The sequence below is a fragment of the Balaenoptera ricei genome, chromosome 14 (genome assembly GCF_028023285.1).
Source record: "Balaenoptera ricei isolate mBalRic1 chromosome 14, mBalRic1.hap2, whole genome shotgun sequence".
Lineage (NCBI taxonomy): Eukaryota > Metazoa > Chordata > Mammalia > Artiodactyla > Balaenopteridae > Balaenoptera > Balaenoptera ricei.
Genome location: NC_082652.1, coordinates 42,925,923 through 42,945,494, shown reverse-complemented (window position 1 = coordinate 42,945,494; position 19,572 = coordinate 42,925,923). Strand labels below are relative to the sequence as shown.

Genomic DNA, 19,572 nt, shown 5'->3' with positions numbered 1-19,572 from the left:
ATAAGTGAAAAAGGAAAACAGTTCCCAGTGCATACTTTCTTGTCCTATTGCGATCAATTTCCCAACCCACTCACCCCCACCTCAAAGGCTTTCGGTAAAAGGAGACTGAATAAAAACTGCAGAAGAGAGACCAGAGAACTAGTGGCAGGCACAAGGATGAAATAATGGTTGTCCTGGTAGATCAAAGCATGGACTACATTCAATTAATTTCATCCAAACAAGAGATGACTGGGAAAACTTCAGAGAACAGACTGAAGGTGAGCATTTTAATATAAAAGTAGAACTACAACTAAAATACAGGTGGGGATGAGGAAGGAGGACTAATGTACAAATATTTATAAATTGTGACAAATCATGCAACTAAAAATGGGAGAAGATAGAGAAAAAAGAAAATAGGATATCCACACCCTGATTTTTAAGTAATCAACTGGTAGAAATTAAAGAATATCAATCCAAGAAGGACAAACATAAGACTGTAAAACTTCTAGAACAAAGCATAGAAGAAAATCTTTGAAACCTTGGGTTACACAAACATTTCTTAGACAAAACATGAAAAGCATAACCTAGAAGAGAAAAAATGAATGAACTAGACTTAAGCAAAATTAAAAACTTTTGCTCTGTGAAAGACACTGGTAAAAGATTGATAAAACACACCACAAAGAAAATACTTCCTAATCACTATGTAACAAAGGACTTGGATCTTGAATATATAATGAACTCTAAAAACTCAATCATAAGAAAAAAAACAACCCAAAGGAAAAATGGGCAAAAGATCTGAATACACACTTCACCAAAGAAGATAGTATAAGGATAGCAAATAAGCATAAGAACAGATGCTCAACATCTTAAGTCATTAGGAAAGTGCAAATTAAAATGACAATAATTAACAACCACTATACACTTACTGGAATGGTAAAAATCAAAAGAATTGGCAATAACAAGTACTGACAGAGTTGGAGTGCAACTGGAACTCTCATCACTGCTGGTGGGAATGCAAAATGGTACAGTCCCTTTGGTAAACAACTTTGGTAGTTTCTTAAATAGTAAAACACATACTTACCTAATGACCCAGCAATAATACTCTTAGGTATTTACTACAGAGAAATGAAACCTATGTTCACATAAAAATCTGTATGTAAATGTTTACAGCAACTTTATATAGAATCATTAAAAAACTGGGAAGAACCCAATGTCCATCAACAGGAAAACGGATAAACAAATTTACATTCAGACAATGAATACTGCTCACCAGTACAAAAGAACAATCTTCTAATAATCAAAATGATGTAGATAAATCTCAAAAAAATGCTGAGTGAAAAAAGTCAAATGCAAAAGAGTAGATAATGTAATTTTCCATTTATGTAAAGTTCAAGAATGGACAAAAATGATCTATGGTGATGGACATAAGAACAGTGGCTGCCAAAGGCAAGGGTTGGAAGTCACTGATTTGAAAGGAGCATAAAGATGATGGATATGTTCAGCATCTTGGTCTGAATTGATTACACACGCATATGTTTGTCAAAATTCATTGAGCTCTACATTTAAGATCTGTGTACTTTACTGCTTATAAATTATACTCAATAAAGTACTGTTGGCTTTTTAAAAAGGCATCATTAAATTTATTTTATATAAGTATTATTCTGTCATCCCTTTTCTGTTGTTTAAAAAATATTAATTTCTTAAACCAGACCAAGTTTTAACTATTTAATTTCTTTACCTGAAGGATGTTGTTCCATTCTCTTTTATTTTGTTTTTCTGAATAGATGATTGAAGTGACAGAACTTTATTTCCTGGCAGGGTAATTTGCTTTAGAATGGAAGCTATAAAAACAAAAGAAGAAAGAAAAGGTAAAATTTAAAAAAAGCAATCACACTACATTAGGAAAAATTCAGGACAAGTCATTTTTAATGCATATAGAATAATCAAAGAAAATTTCAAGCTGCCCTAGAACTATGTTTAAATTCAAACATGACAATGAATTTATTCCCTGCACAAGAAATCGTAAAATTAAGACCGCTCCCACTTCTTTTTATATGGTCCTCAAATTGGCTAGAGAATTACCAGCATTATAAAAATATTATACAGAAAAGGTGACAGAAACATGTTAATAATATATCCTTTATATTGGTAGATTTAAAAAATACATAAAACCTCTTTTATTTGTAAGACTGACTTCTAAACGTAGGGAAAGAAGCACATTTTAAAAAGAAATAAGACAATAGCAAATTTTAGAAGTTAAAAAAAGTACTTTATTTACTAGTAGATTGTTTTATCTAGTTACAAAACACCATGAGTGGTGCTTCTTTAATCTAAAACAACATACACCCTTAAAAAGTGGCTATGTACGAAGAATATAATAAAGTTATCTTTCAGTCTTCTCTCACAGGTCTCAACTTAAAAGAAATCTCTCTTCTCTTAACAGTGCAAAAGAAAAGTACGGAAATCCATCATGTTCCAAACCCAAGGTGATGGGGTAGGGATGAGCCAGGGTCTACCTTGAGGAAACTGACTGGTAGGTACTGCAGTGCTCACTGTCACCTTCTTCTGTCCAGATTTCTGGATGGTCAATGCTGAGGAATGGGAAAATGTGGTCACTTGTTTTGCAAGGCCTCCTGAAGGCTGCTGGACTACCTGAAACAATGAGAATTATTAATACAGTCATTCAACTAGAGCTGCTTTAGGAAAGAAGAAGCTTTCAATTGTAACAACAGAACAAATGATTAGGCTCACCTAACTAAGTATACCTTTATCGTAGCATCACAAGAAAGCCTACTTAAAATTTAAATTTGTATGTAGCAAAATTATCTTACTCAAAAGTGAAAAACATGACTATCTCACACTATAATTTTCAGAGTGTATTTCAAATTTATATTCTGCTCAATTTAAATCTCCAAATAGACCCTATTTTCATCTTTTAACTTAACACAGAAAATTTCAAACACATACAAAAGCAGAGGGAACAATAAAATGAAACCACCTATACCATTATTACCCAGCTTCAACAATGATTAATTCTTGACCAATTTTATTTCATCTATATCCTTACCCACTTCTCCCCACTCTCAATTATTTTAAAGCAAATCCCAGATATATCTTTTTATCCATAAATATTTCAAAATATACCTCTAGAAGATGATGACTTGCAATCGGTTGTTTTTTTAAAAGTGTCTGAAAGATAACAATGCTAAAGGCATTCTCCAAGGTAACAGTTCAAGAAGTCCAGAGGGTGAGGGTTGGGGATAAAGGAAGAGAAATTAAAGTAATAGCAGGGCCTTGTTTTTAGCTTCAAAGAAGAAAAAACAGAATAGCAGAGTTTCATTTTTTCACTTCAAAGAAAAAAAACAGTCACCATGTATTTGAGACAGCTATTGAGAGCGAACTATTTATAAGTCCTCAAACTCATATATGGCTAATATAAATGATCTAGGAGGTAGACTTCAAAATGGAATTCTGGAGGTATAATTTATTCTATACTCTAATTTTTTATAAATAAAATTGTCTAGTGCATATTACTAAACAAAAGTAACTTACAAGAAATCCAAAATGTCCCAACAAATAATCTTATAGGAACCAATGTTCCTAGAGAAAAAATACAAGTTGGAATAATTCAATTGCCATGATTCTATGAGAAGAGACTCTTGAAAGAGATAAACAACTCTTGAAAACACTGATGTATTTCAGTTGAGAACATACTTATGTATTGTAAAGTCCTAGGAAACAGATTTAAATTCTACAAAGTAATACACATTCAGAGTCCCATTTATGCATTCAGATTGAAACTCAAAAGAAAACAGAAACACTCCTAACAATTCTGGCATACATCCCTATTGTTCATATTTTCTTCCTTGATATCTTTTATTTGGTATTCTTTTCAGTATTTTAATTACAAAAGATAGTAATAAAATGTTATTAGAAATTTGTTTATGAGTTAGTCTTCATACCATTTTTGATGGGTACTCAAAAATATTTTAAAAAAGTAACAGCCTAGAGACCAGCCCCTGAGGTGGAAGGAGGCTCTATGCCTCCTGGGGTCCTGCGAGGAGGGGTGGGGGCATGGAGGCCAAGAGACCCCAGCATCAGCGTGTGGCCCCAGCACAGAACAAGCTGGGGAAGGCAAGCCTTGGTGCCTGCAGGAGGGCTCCCAGGCCAGGGATGTGTGTGGCTCAGCCTACAGCCCACTCCAGGGCAAGTTCATGCAGGGAGCAGGAGGCAAATGTGCCAACTGATTTAACAATCCTGGATACCCATCATTCCTCATCCTAATGAGGATGTACCAGTGAGGATGTATGCTACCAAGTGTACCTAATACACTTGGTATCATATGTGCAGTATATTCCTGCACACTTGCTGAACAAAATAAAATACCATGAGTGAGAAAGTATAAAACAGTTCAGTAGTCTTCTTTCAAAGAAAGTACCATTTTTAGACCACAATATTAGGCATCTTACGGAGACTGAAATTAGAGAGATGGAAATTGGCCCAAAGATGATATATCTGCTCCTACTTGGCAAGCAAAACAAAGAGCTATTATATTTTTTAAAACATGTCCTTTATTTATTTTCCCTCCAAAAACAACACTAGAAAAGAAGAAGAGTAAATAGTACATACCTTAGCTTTTTCTCTTGACAAGTCAAGTTCTGATGTTTTACTAGGATGTTAACATAATTAAATGTTCTATAGTTTATAGAAACTGCAGGTCTAGAGCTACACAATATTCTTCAGGTGACAGCTTTTTTTTTTTTTTACATTAATTATGATTTTTACATTAACTATGATCTGGAATATCTGACATGGAACTGTTCTTAAATTCCATAAGGAAAGGAAGCAAACAAACACAAGTACAGATTAAACTAGTAGATGAGAACACCCTTCACACTCTGCTTTCTCTATATTTCGACCCCACCAACTCCTCTGTTCATAAATACACAGCAATCAAATACTTAGCTCTAAATAACTCAAGTAGTAAATGCACACAAAGTTACTAAACGGTAATACCTCCTCTAATTTTTATATAATATTCAATATGTGATTACTGGCACACACTCACTGAGGTTGAGTTCTAGAAAACATAGGGCCCCAAATGAACAAAAACTGTAGTATAAAAAGTCAAGAAATAGGGAATCCCTGGTGGTCCAGTGGTTAGGACTCTGTGCTTTCACTGCCAAATGCCTGGGTTCAATCCCTGGTTGGGGAACTAAGACCTCGCAAGCTGTGCAGCATGGCCCACCCGCCCCCCAAAAAAGTCAGGAAATACATGTTAGTTGCCACTATTTCTTAGGAACAGCCAATGTGTGGTTCTTGTGCCACTACTCATACTCTGGGACAAGCATACACCACTAAATACCACCACTTCTATACACCCACATGCAGCCTTAGAATCTTTTTTAACACAGAGGTCCAGTAAAATCCTATAATGAGAGTTGAAATGTATTTGCCATGCCCAATCTAGATTAAAATTCAACTCTGGCAGCCTCAGAATATGCTGTTTTTTCAAAGGGCCTTCTAACCACTTTTTAAAATTTGCCCAAATGAATTCTTTATTACCAGCTTTTACAGAAATCAGTAAATGCTACTTCAAATCGAGAACCTATAAATTTCTGTTAAAAAATTTAAATGTGCTTATTTGTATGATGATTTATATGAACTTTAACAACAAGCAAAACTAATCTGTGGGAGTCATTGCTTCTGGAGGTACACAGGTGGGGACTGACTGGGAAGGGACAAAAGGGAACTGCAAGGTGATGGTAACACTCCATATCTTGAAAGGGTTTGAGTTACACAGAGGTAAGCATTGTCAAAACTTATCCAACGTTACATTTAAAATTTGTGCACATCACTGAATATAAATTTTAGCTAAAAAGAAGAAAAGAGTAAACAAATATTGATTGGTAGTTAATGATATGCATGCATTAAAATTAATGTTTAATTTTTTAGGAAGAAACTTTTGAAATGTATCAAAAATTAAGATTGATGGGTGGATAAATCAAGTATAGTAACTGTAAATAGTAGAATCTAGGTGGTTGGTATATGAGTGTTCACTATAAACTTCAACTTTGCTATGTTTGGAAATTTTCATAATAAAACATTTTCTTGAATAAGGCAAAAATAAGACAACATACACACTGTAAATATTGTCTCTAAATAGTTTATTTTCCATAAATTCTAATGTATCCTCACCAAACTAAACCCTAAAAAAAATATATTCTTCAATTAAATTTAAATGAACTGGCATTAATCAACCTATATATTAATACTATATAAACCCTGACTAAATTATAGTCCATGAAGATTTTTTGACGCAACTCCTGATTATATATGGAAAATAAAGGGTAGTAGGCCTTACTTGGATTCAGCCTCTTTACCAAATCTTTCATTAGTCCTATTTGACAATCAACAACTGAATTCTACCTCTCCTGTCACTCTTAACAGCATGCTAAGAAGAAAGAAAAAAAAGACAAACTGATTACTTAAGTCTGGATCTTAGTAGATCAGTCCAATATGAAACTGACAGTGAACTACTTGACCCAATAAAGCAATAATCTTTGTTTTGTTTCCTACTCAATTTTAATTTCAACTTCTTTAACAAAAATACTGGCCACCAGCACACTCAGAGACTGAAATTTATACCTTGAAAATATTTCTCCTTCTTCAGTGAGAAGTGAAGTCAGAGACAATCAGCAGAGTTACGCCTCACAGAGCATTTCATATAAAAATGTGTATTTTGAAATTCTTTAATGATTCCCTACTTCAAAATAATTAGGTATGAGACAAAAATATGATGCAACAACAACCAATTTTTTCTAATATTCTGGGTCAATTTATTTTAGGAGATCAGTTTTACTTCAATGAAACTGAAAATTACCACATTAATAATATACTGATAATTAGTTGTTTTTCTCTTATATCCGCAAAACAGTAATAGTTGGAGAATGATTGTTGAACGTACTTGGTCACTGACTTATCAAATGTCTACAATTCTGTTAAGAAAGAAATGCAAGTAACAGTCACCTGGGGAAATACATATCTGAAATAAGGAAAATATCTATGATAATACTACAACTTCCTGCCCTATCTCCAAATAAAAATTTTTTACACACACACACACACAAACACACACACATGATTACTAAGAGTAACAGTATTCAGTTTACTCTCTAAAACTATACACCTTTTTTCTAAAACCAGAAACCCAGAATTTTGAATTTCCTTTCTCATTCATGATTTTTGTTCACACATGCGGATTTGAGAAGCTTATTAATTTTTTGTGTTAAAATTAGTTATTAAAATTTATCAAAATTTAATTTAAAAAATGATGAGACATTAAAATTTAGCTCTTTTAAATTAAATTAACTTTTCTAATTACATTTAAACTGAATTACTATGGCAATGTTTAATTTAAATTAAATTTAGCTTTTGCTCAATTATGTGTAAAATAATTTTTTCACAAATATCCTAAGGAAAACTTTTAAGCATCAAAACTCCTGAAAGCTTCTACTTATTATCTATCCACCATTGGTAGACTCTAATCCAATTCATCCACTCTCTTTCATTAACTTTTTAAAAAAGGTAAAAATGCCAAGCTCCGCTTAGTTGTAGTATATAACATCCTATAACAGCTGCTATGCCAGAATTGGTAGACAACCAATAAGATTAATCATTTAAAAGAATTAGATTCTTAGATGAAATCCGGGAACTACTGGTTAGTCCATATTTCAACAATTCAAGCATTTGAGGACCAAGATATACAAAGCACTATGTTAAACTACTGGTACAAAATGAAAAATTTACACCTAAAGAAAGTGTGAACAATCTTAGCTAATTTACTTGATGAGAACTTTAGCAGATCCCCAGAGGGCAACATACAAAAATCCATGAGATAGAAAAGATAACATGTGGTCATAAATCTAAATTTTTTTTAAAAAATTGGGAGGAGGGTCTCTTTAATCTGGAATGAAAATATATACTTCATAAAATAATAACTGTACAAAATCTAAACTCTGCAATGGTAGATTAAGAGGATTCTCATACCTTGAAAGTGTGATATTTAAAACATCTTATCAAGAAGGCAGGAAACCTATACAACTCTTCAGGAAAACTAGTACAAGCTAGAAAAAGATAAAGTATTAACAGGGATTTTTTTTTTTTTTTTTTTAACAACAGAATTTTAAATTTATTTATTTATTTATTTATGGCTGTGTTGGGTCTTCGTTTCTGTGCGAGGGCTTCCTCCAGCTGCGGCAAGCGGGGGCCCCTCTTCATCGCGATGCGCGGGCCTCTCACTGTCGCGGCCTCTCTTGCTGCGGAGCACAGGCTCCAGACGCGCAGGCTCAGCAATTGTGGCTCACGGGCCCAGTTGCTCCGCGGCATGTGGGATCTTCCCAGACCAGGGCTCAAACCCGTGTCCCCTGCATTGGCAGGCAGATTCCCAACCACTGCGCCACCAAGGAAGCCCTTAACAGGGATTTTTAAATTCATGATTATTAAAGGAAATAAATCACACAAATTTTATACCTAACATTGAAAAACACAGGGCTTACCTGGTGGCGCAGTGGTTAAGAATCTGCCTGCCAATGCAGGGGACACGGGTTCGAGCCCTGGTCTGGGAAGATCCCACATGCCGCGGAGCAACTAGGCCCGTGAGCCACAACTACTGAGCCTGCGCGTCTGGAGCTTGTGCTCCGCAACAAGAGAGGCCGCGACAGTGAGAGGCCCGCGCACTGCGATGAAGAGTGGCCCCCGCTCGCCGGAACTGGAGAAAGCCCTCGCACAGAAATGAAGACCCAACACACCCAAAAATAAATAAATAAATAAATTCATAAAAAAAAAAAAAGAAAGAAAGAAAAACACAGCCATACTTCTACTGTTCAGACCACTTTTGGAGGTTGCATCCTGAGTTACATGGACCACAGATTTGATCTAGCGTGGCAATTCTCTTATTTTAAATAATTATTTACCATATTTCTTACAAGCTACATTGAATACTTTCTTATGTTTCTAGCACCCGGAGTGTTTTCCTCCTCACTCAGACCTAGGATTAAACTGGACTATGGTTTATAATGAACTCACTGATGATATTCTTAAATTACTTGAGTAATACTAATTCAAACTTAAGTAACATTAATTTTCTAAATTAGCTGATTTGAAAGAACGTCCTAGTTAAATCCTCTCTGTGGCATTACCATACAGAAAGAACAGCTTATGTTGTTTTGTGCCCCAGGTAAAAATCTGTTATAAAACAGATTACAATGCATCTTCAGTGTCTAGCTGCTCTGTTTCTGCCATTTTAAACAGGAAGGTATGAATACTGACATCAAATTTGTTGACTAAAATTGAAACAAAGGCCAAACAAGAAAACAGAATTCACAAGGAAAATATATTCCCCATTCTTTTAAGAATGAAAGCAGGAAGTTTAAACCCTAAAATTTACCAGTGGATTTTGTTACATGTTTTTCTTGATTGAAACTGTTTCTAATGTATAACAAGGTAAGCCTATAAAATGTAAATGCTGTCAAGATGTTATTACCTGACAGTTTTCCATTTCAGGACCCTCTAGAAACCTAGAAGTTCTTGCCATAAGTGCCAGAATCTAATGGGAAAGACGGTGGGTTCTAGGCTGAGATCTATTACTTGTTGAGTGCCAGTGGATAGGTCCCTTACAATTTCTGGGATTCTTAGTTTTCTCCCTGCCTTGCCTTCATCAAAATTATTTCAAAGTCCATACTGCATACAAGACACGTTTTAAGACTCTATGTAACTATAAAGTATTATTTCACTTAGGGGTGGATATGCTATAGATTTTCAATAAAGATTAGCATTTATTCAAGAATCAGCTATGACCCATAAAGAGGATTTCAATACTCTTAAGTGCTACCAAAAGAGACCTTTCACCAGGGCAATTACAGTTCCAATGGTTCCCAAACCTGGCTACTCAGATCGATGTTTAAGAATCACTGCTTCTGGGCTTCCCTGGTGGCGCAGTGGTTGAGAGTCTGCCTGCCAATGCAGGGGACACGGGTTCAAGCCCTGGTCTGGGAGGATCCCACGTGCCGCAGAGCAACTGGGCCCGTGAGCCACAACTACTGAGCCTGCGCGTCTGGAGCCTGTGCTCCGCCACAAGAGAGGCCGTGATAGTGAGAGGCCCGCGCACTGCGATGAAGAGTGGCCCCCGCTTGCCGCAACTAGAGAAAGCCCTCGCACAGAAACGAAGACCCAGCACAGCCATAAATAAAATAAATAAAATAAAATCAGACGCAGAGTAGGAAGGGATGAAAAAAGATCAACGCCCAGGAAATGATTATTACTTCCCACCTACCCAAGAGTTTGACTATTGTCCAAACTGATCTTTCCTCTTTCATTCTACACCTAAAGCTTGCCCTCTGCCTCAAAGACAATCATTCACAGATACTAATGTCTTCTCCTGATCATGTATACAAGGCTGGGAAGTTTACTTAGATTTTACTGTTCCAAAAAGCAGAAAAAACTAAAACAAAGAGATCCAAAACACAGCCTTTAACATGAAGGTTTTCAAAGAAGAACAAGGGCAATCACCAAAAATCAAAAGAACAGTTCTGTTACAGTATAAGGTAGGGGAGAACTTTACTTAAAAAACATGATTTTTAATTAATTCACCATGTACTATCTTCCACAGGTTAACAATACTTTCAGTCTTCCGATAAAACGTGTCTTGAGTGAAGTAGATCTAAACACTAACAGATAAACAGCTAAAATTTCAGGTTTCTTCCACCCAAGAACTTCCCAATCTATAGGGTTTAGGAAGAAACACAACTTCTTACTCCTCTACTCCCCTCACTTCTCTCTTCCCTCAGCACATTTTTAAAAGAAATGTTACCATAATATCACCTATGTAATAACCTTACCAAAAATATTTAATCTGAATCTAGTCTTGAGGAAATGATTAGACAAAACAAAATAAAGGACACTCTGCAAAACAACTAGCCCAGGCACTTAAAATATTACAACAAAATGAACAACTACAAAAGGCTGAAAACTGTTCTACATTAACGGAGCCTGAAAAAAAAAAAAAAATGACAAGTAAGTGTAATATGCAATTCTTTACTAGAAACAACATCAGAAAAAAAATTAGCTAATAAGGACATTGTTGGGACAACTGGAAATATTGTGCCAATATTAACTACCCATGTGTGATAATAAGTACGTTTGCAGTTATGCTAAAAAAAAATCCTTTTCCTTAAGAGATACACAGTACTTAATGGCACAAAGTCAATTTCTGCAACCAACTCTTAAATGGTTCAGGAAAAAATTACATGTGTGTTTGTGTATGTGAATAGAGGGGGGAGAGACAAAGCAAACATGGTACAACGTTAACAACTGGTCAACCTTGCTCAAGGGTACACAGGGGTTCATTTTACTAGTCTTGCCAGTTTTCTGAATGTCTGAAATTTTCAAAAGAAGAAATGGAGGAAGAAATGAAATGTTACTCACTAGTTGTTTGACTTTAACTGCCTGTGGAATGCTGGCTGGTTGTGTAAGCACGGGGCCCGACTGTGCAAGTTTGATTTGGACTGGAGTGCCAATGACAGGCTTGTCAGATGTGGTCCCAGCAGAAGTAACAATAGGTTTCACAGACGGAAGACATACAGCTGCTGCTGAGGTTTCTCCAAAAGTTACCGAGGGGAGGGCCAGTGTCACTGCTGTCCCAGAGACAACTGGCTTTTCAGGCTGAAGTGAGACTGCTGTCACTGTGTTCTGCAGAGATGTCACTAGCGGTTTTGGAGTCTGAAGCACAACAGTTCCAGCTGTTGTTCCTCCTGGCACAGCAGCTGGACCCACAGAAGGAAGTGTCACAACTCCAGTTTTTGCTCCCCCTGGAGCAAGTGGATTCAGAGTTTGCACTGACACAGTTCCAGATGTTGCTGCTTCAGAACCAATGATGGGCTTTTCAGGCTGGATTGAGGAAACTGCTGTTGTCACCACAGGAGAAGGCATTACTGCTGTGGTACAGGTAGCAATGAACACCTCGCTAGAAGTCTGCTGAACACACTGCTGAATAAAGCTCTGGGAGTTAGGCATCAGTTGTCGTAAGGCAATCACACTTTTCTAGAAACAGAGGACAAATAAAACACTGATAACTAAATAAATGAGCTCTAGTAAAATAGAACTACTTTGAATGTCATATCTTTACAACATAAAATTAAAAATATACCAACGTTTCAGTTGAGGAAATCTGTTATCAATCATTTACATTCCGTCAATATCCAGGATACAATTTAAAGCCCCAAAGTGCTTCATTTTTCAATTCATAATTATTATGTCTAAGTGTTAAACTTATTTTATATACCTCAGTATTAATTTGGTATCAAATATTAATTTGGTAAAATAAAACACTGTATCCTACTTATTTGTATTTATCTAAACCCCATAATAGATCACCCATAACTTCCGTATCTACAAGTTTGTTTACAGGACAGCAGAATCTAAAAAAAAAAGTTTTTGTTAAATAACTTCCAAACTTTGAGTAGAAACAGTCTTTACATCAAAATAAAATTAATAGAAACAGGTCAATTAAGGTCAATTTCCTTAACTGAGCTAGAATATTTTCTGACTGGATTTTAAGCTGGAGTCTACCTTTGTATCTTGCTAAAAAAATAAAAACAGCTTAACCTAAAAAGGAGAAGGTTCTGCCTTTTCATCCCTGGGGTTTTTATCTACTTTTGTTTCTGAGTAAGAAAAAAAGATGAAAAATGAGGTGGTTAGTAGGTTATCTTTCAGCGAATTCATGAGCTGTTTTGGAAGATTTCCTTGTCTTGATACTTAAATTCAGTCAGATTGCCTTTACTTAAGAAGCAAATGAGAACTATTGCTTCTCTTCCCTTTCCTTCTAGTTACTTCTTTTACTTTTTTTATTTAAAAAGACTGAGAAAATTTTAATCTGATGGTTTGCAATTATATATATCTATAAATAGTATCAAAGGAAAGAAACAAAAAGTCTTTCACGCTCTTTTCCCAAACTTTAAAAATGGTAGAAAACAAGCTGCTTTGGAAATACATGAACAAATGAAGTGATCTGATTAATTAAATTTAAGCAAGAAATCTAAGATGGGGGAGACCTGAGAAAAACACAACTGGAAAGAAATGTTAAAGTAATAAGACTTAAAGAGAAAACAATAAAAACACGTATGTTAAATTATCTCTTGATCACCTGGCCAGAGTTAAGTCCAAATGCCGAATCCCTTATCCTTATGCAACGTTCAACCTCCAGAGCTCTCAAGGATGTGAAAAAAATATTCTCAAGAAAAAAACATAAGGCTTAATAATAGTCCTTAGAAAACTGATACAAAATGCAAATACTTAATGGTAATATTTAGTAACTTCAAGGGAGTGTTACATAGCCAGTAGAGTCAGGCTAAATTCTAGACCTGTGTGTTTGATCAAAAGTTAAGTCAATTTAAACAATTTTCTCATCTCCAAAATGGAAAATACTATACCATCTACCACCTATTGTGAAAAGACTGATATGAAAATTAAGTCCAAACAATGCAAATTATAAGTGAAGTAGCCAGCAAAGCACAGAACACATAGTAGGTACTTTCTTATTTCCCTCCTTCTCCCCCACAGTGTCTCCAGTGAGTATGAAACATAGATACGCTAAACAGAGTTGTCAGTGTCACGTAGAGCACCTACAGCTCACAGAACTTTTACATTGAAAGGGACCCAAGAAGAACTGCAGCTAACTTCTCAATCAAGAGGGTCACCTGAAAACAGGGCTCTAGTCATTTGATGTTCAGTACTGCGCTGACCCTTCAATCTTCCCTTCCCCAGACTAAGTCTTCCCTGGCTAAAACATTCTCAGTTTTTTAGCCACATTTTATATCACATGATTGGCAACTTCCTAATCAACATGGTCAGCCTCCTAGGGACAATTTCCAGTTATTATAATAGCCTTCTGAAAATGTGGTGCCCCATCTCCTTTCCCACTCTTCTTTCATGAGGCATCAAAAGGAGTCTTCCTCTATGAAGTCTCTTTCATCTCCCCTAGACAATTAAGCCAAATTTTTCTAAAGGCAACTCTTCGTTCCATTATTTCAAAATATATGGGATGAGTGTTTGGTTCACTAAAATCTCAGGTCTTTAATAACTTTATAAATTTCAATTCAATTCCTTTTCAGCTTCAAAATATCCAAAAGGAATATATTTTTTCAGCCTGCCAAACAAAGCTCTTGTTATCAAAGTTATTGTTCTCCATCAAAATCTACTTAATTCAATAAATCTTAGAGAAGAGTGTGCCTACTAACAATATAAATTAGTTTTTAAAAATAATAGCTTCCCCTCTCCAAAAAAAATAATAATAGCTTTCACACTAAATTTGGTACCATGTGGTTTACTATTTCTAAGAGAATAAGAGTCACATCAGGACAAAGCAGAGACACTATTTTTTTTTAAAGTTAAGAATCTTTGAGAATACAAGCATCAAATAATATAATCATTAAGTTATGTTCATGAACGTTACTTCTGTTTTCTCAATGTGTTCCAACGCAAAGAATATGAATTATGAATGTGCTTTACAGATTACAACAGCCCTGAGAGATTTCTTCTACTGTTACTATCTTCACATTAAATTGCTGCCATATTGAAATATTCAGATTTTAAATTACTTTAAAGTAATCCAATCCAAACTATTTCTTCAAAGTAACACATAACTCTACCTTAAGGAAAGGAACTAGGTGAGGCTGAGGTGAAGACTTGAGTTCAACATACAGTTGTCTAGTAAATTCTTCTGCTTCAATTTTTGCATCCTGAGGAATGGAAGAAAGAAAAACACTTTTAGCTCTACAAATATTTTACAAGAGGAAAAGTCTGTGATTCATGATTGTAGACATAGCAAACTTGGAACAGTGATAAAGTCAAAGTCTATCATTAAATGGGAGCGGTTTTTTCACATCCCCTACAAAATGAATAAACATAGAGATGTTTTTTCATACAGAATACAATGAAGAGATTATTATTATTATTTTTTAAGATCCCAGTAAGCAAAGTGAGAGAAGAGCTGGCTGACTGGATAAGGTGATAGTACCACAGTCTGTCAAGAACAATTAAGAAGTAAAGACACAGGAGTCCTACGCTTCTTAGGGTAGGAAATTGGAAGTTATTTGGTGTGGGGGCCTTAGATTTTTTTTGTTTTCCTTTCTCAATTTTTAAATTACTTTAACTGAGGTTAGACTGTATTTTATTACAAGGCCACAATAATAGATATGCTGTTGTTCCAAAGGACTTAGGAACCCTTCCATACTGGCTTGGACTCTAAACACTGCAGGGGTCTATGAGGTCTAAATTATTTTCACATTAATACTAATCGTTTTTTGGCCTTTTTCACTGTGCTGAGATTTGCACTGATGGTACGAAAGCAACTTCTGGCAAGAAAGGCAATGATAACAAATTTAAATAGTTGTCGTCATACTCTGCATTGCTATGCATGTGTGGTAAAAAAAACAGAGCCAGTTCCACTTTAAAATGTCCTTCACAAAACAGTAAAATTTAATTTTACTAAATCTTAACCCTTCAGTAGACATCTTTTTAAAATATTGTGTGCAACCTAATGGGAACCATACATATAGTAGACCAAAGTAAGATACTCAAGGAAAAGCACCTTGTGATTGAGTTGCTAGCTGGGCTAGCTGCTTTTCTTGCATTTACTGGAAAGAATATCAAACCAGCTGTGGTTATTCACATTGGGGTATTTTGAGAGACACTCTCTCAAAAAACAAACAAACGAACCAAGCCTGTCACTGTAAGGAAAACAACTGATGGTTTTTGTTGCTAATGATAAAAATCAGAGCTCTCAAGCCAAAATTAGAATTTTGGAAAATTTGTAACCACAATCCTGAGCTTGATAGCTTCCCTGTACTGAAAAAATTTTCTGATGCGATTGCTAGATTACAAGTATGATTGTTTGATATCTTAAATAACAAATCTGTCAACATTTGGAAGATCTATACAGCTCAGTGAACCAATTATTTTCCAGATGACCGAATGTGAGCTGTTACATTTGGGTGAAAGATCCATTCAGGGTACAAGATAAACCAGTGGACTCTAAAGAATATCCATAACGATCAGGAGAAAAGCTCTTAAAATACTTTTCCAACCACCTCTTTTCATGAGGCCAAATATTCTCCAAACACTTATAAGTTTTTATTTGACCAAGTAGTCAACCTTCTCTCCAAAGCGCTTTTTAGGCTAAGTGAAGCAAGACTAGCAAACATAAAGTAATACAGTCGGCCCTTCGTATCCCCACATTTTGCATGAGCAGATTCAACCAACTAAGGACTGGTGTAGTACTATATTTACAATTCGCAGTTGGTTGAATCCACAGATGTGGAACCCACAGATAGGGAGGGCCAACTATGGGACTTGACCATCCGTGGATTTTGGTATCCTCGGCAGGTCCTGGGACCAACCCCCATGGATACTGAGGGACGACTGTATAGACTAGATTTACTAGTCTAAGATTTATAATCATTACAAAGCTTTCAATAAGCAAAAGCAAAGGTTATCCAAAAATGCATTTAAGATAAACCTCATTTAAAAATATTTACTTCTCATTTAAAACATGTTCTATGGCTGCTTACAGAGCTTTTACAGTCCCAACTTACCAAAAGTTGTTCCACCAACTTCTTCACATTCTGCCCCATCTCCGGGGACTGTGATCCACTACACGCTAGTTTTATTAACATTGCGAGGAAGTTCTTACATTTCTTCACATTTTCTAGCATCGTCTAAATATAGAAGTATAAACAAACACTCACAAATGTTAGCTAGAAAATATACTTGAAGAAAATTTGTAAAGAGTTCTATTTATGTAAGATACAAGGGAGAGCTTTACCGGAGAAAGATTAGTCTGAGCAGTGGCTGAGTTCTCTGCTGTGAGACTGGGCTCACTTGAGGGGGTGGGTGGCGCTCCCAAACTTGAAGGCTTCAGGGTAGCCACAGTATTCAACGGCTTCGCAGGGGTCACTGTGACAACACTGGTTGGCACAGCCACAGACTGAAAGTAAAAGCGGCAGATATCGAGATATGTATTACTATGATATGCATCATGGCGAGTGCCTCATTTCACACTTAGACTACAAATGGATCTTGACATCCTTGGTTTTATATTATGCTCTACTAGTCTAAGGCAATGTAACACCATTTACCAGCTCTGGACTCTGGCAGCTCTGGGTTTCATTCTCACCTACCTACCTATTTATCATTGACACCCAAGTGTTGACCTCAGGCAAGTTACTTTATCCTGCTAACCCTCTGATTCCTGTTTGTAAAAAACAAGGATAGCAATGGTACCTACTATCCTGGGATTGTTTTTAAAAAACGGTGCCAAGCACGTAGTCCTCAAATATTATTAATACTTCTCCAAAAAAATTTGAAATAGTAAGTTTTTGTATGAAAATATAGAATTTCTTATTTTATAATATTCTGTTATTTTTTTTTTATTATCATTTTTTTGTAATTTTAAATTTATTTATTTATTTATTTATTTTTGGCTGTGCCGGATCTTCGTTTCTGTGCGAGGGCTTTCTCCAGCTGCGGCAAGCAGGGGCCACTCTTCATCGCGGTGCGCGGGCCTCTCACCATCGCGGCCCCTCTCGCTGCCGAGCACAGGCTCCAGATGCACAGGCTCAGCAGCTGTGGCTCAAGGGCCCAACTGCTCTGCGGCATGCAGGATCTTCCCAGACCAGGGCTCGAACCCGTGTCCCCTGCATTAGCAAGCAGACTCTCAACCACTTCACCACCAGGGAAGCCCCTGTTTTTTATTAAGTATAAATCTGAGAGATCTACTGATCGTCTCATATTCAGATAAGCTGCTTTTATGTAGACTATTAGAAAAGCAGTAATAGATTTGTAATTTGTAATAACAAATATTACAAAATGTGATTATCTTATTTTCACACTGAAAAGAATTTCGGTTGTTTCTTCTAGCCTCTATTAAATGAGGTGTGATTATAGCACCACCTGCAGGATAAAAAGTTTAATATAAGAAATCACAAATTGGGTAATAATTTAGACAACCAGATTGAGATAAAGCAACAATCTTACTTTAAAGACAAACACTAAAAGTTACAGAACATGAGTAAAGTTTGAGGGTGGGTGAGAGAACAGTATTTACAATTCACACAGAAAACTGAACACTGCACCATCATTTTAATTTAAATACTTGTGTTCTACAGGCATAAAACACAAAAAGGTCAGGTTGCTATTACCCTCAAGAAAATTTCTTTCTGCAACAATCAATATAAATGAATTCAAATATACATCAAAAATTTCCACTTTAGAAAGACTGAAGCATATATTAGACAAGAATGTTTTGGGGGTAAAAAAATGGGAAAGAAATTTAAAACACTGATTAACGATGAAGATGAAAACTTATGAAATGTTAAGCAAAAAAGGTAAAATTAAAAATCATACCTAAATTAGTAGTTTTATTAAATATTAACAGATCTCAAAGACAACAATGAAAATGAAGTCTCTTTCTTAGTCTATCCCTAGTCCTGCTCTTCAAGGACAAGTACTGTACAGTTCCCTCTGAATCCTTTTGGAGATCTTCTAATAAACATTTTTAGGTTTATGTACAGTAAACACATACTCTTTTTTCAGTGAGTATATTTTATACTCTACCATTAATTCTCTGTACTACTATATTTAAGAAAGTAATGTCAAACTTTAGCTATTGACTATGATTACCTCGCAGGACTGATAGGAGGGGTTCCTCAGGGGAGTACTGTCCCTCTTCCTTATGAAGCAAAATAAGGCCCAACGAAATGTGAGCTCAGGAAAAAAGTCCTATTTTTTGTGAGTAGAAGAAGCAGCATTTGTGGCACTCCTACTTTCCTTGTCAATATTTTATTGTCTCCAGCACAAAATTTGTCCTTCATAACTTTCTAATATAGCTACTACCTGTACCTTACCAGATACCTGCAACTCTTAAGAGGCATGGAGAAGTACACAATCCTGGTCTTACTCTATGTATATAACCACACTGCAGTAATGGATGGACTGTTTTAAACTCAATCATAAATCTCAATATTCTAGACCAGGCAACGCTATTTCCATGCTTTGCAAGACTGCACTGGCACTGATTAGGCATGTATAGGGGACAGGAGAGAAAAGACCTGGGGTATATGTGAAGTAAATTGTGAAAATCAGCTATATTAATACATAAGAGTCAGTGAAATTAATTGTATACAAATTTAACAGACTAAATTGCCTTTTAAGGAGAGTCATCCAAGTTCTAGCTCCTTATTTCCAAGAAATGTCTAAAACTGAGATGCTTTACCTCTCAAAGTGGACACAGAAATTATTCACTGGGCTTCCCTGGTGGCGCAGTGGTTGAGAATCTGCCTGCCAATGCAGGGGACACGGGTTCGAGCCCTGGTCTGGGAAGATCCCACATGCCGTGGAGCAACTAGGCCCGTGAGCCACAACTACTGAGCCTGCGCGTCTGGAGCCTGTGCTCCACAACAAGAGAGGCCGTGATAGTGAGAGGCCCGCGCACCGCGATGAAGAGTGGCCCCCACTTTTGCCACAACTAGAGAAAGCCCT

At 36.0% G+C, this 19,572-nt stretch overlaps 1 protein-coding gene across 3 annotated transcripts in view; it reads right to left on the bottom strand.

Moving 5' to 3' along the window:
• The window catches only part of TAF4B (TATA-box binding protein associated factor 4b), a 115,708-nt gene that overhangs the window by 79,873 nt on the left and 16,263 nt on the right, over nucleotides 1–19,572 (bottom strand). For 2 of the 3 annotated variants that reach the window (XM_059893709.1, XM_059893710.1), the window contains exons 4-9: nucleotides 16,859–17,020; nucleotides 16,629–16,751; nucleotides 14,685–14,774; nucleotides 11,464–12,078; nucleotides 2,496–2,631; nucleotides 1,718–1,820 (exon numbers count right to left, since the gene is read on the bottom strand). In XM_059893709.1, coding sequence (XP_059749692.1) covers nucleotides 1,718–1,820; nucleotides 2,496–2,631; nucleotides 11,464–12,078; nucleotides 14,685–14,774; nucleotides 16,629–16,751; nucleotides 16,859–17,020 — 1,229 coding nt within the window. The remainder of the gene's footprint in view (nucleotides 1–1,717; nucleotides 1,821–2,495; nucleotides 2,632–11,463; nucleotides 12,079–14,684; nucleotides 14,775–16,628; nucleotides 16,752–16,858; nucleotides 17,021–19,572) is intronic. The other variant, XM_059893711.1, reaches the window with a different exon arrangement.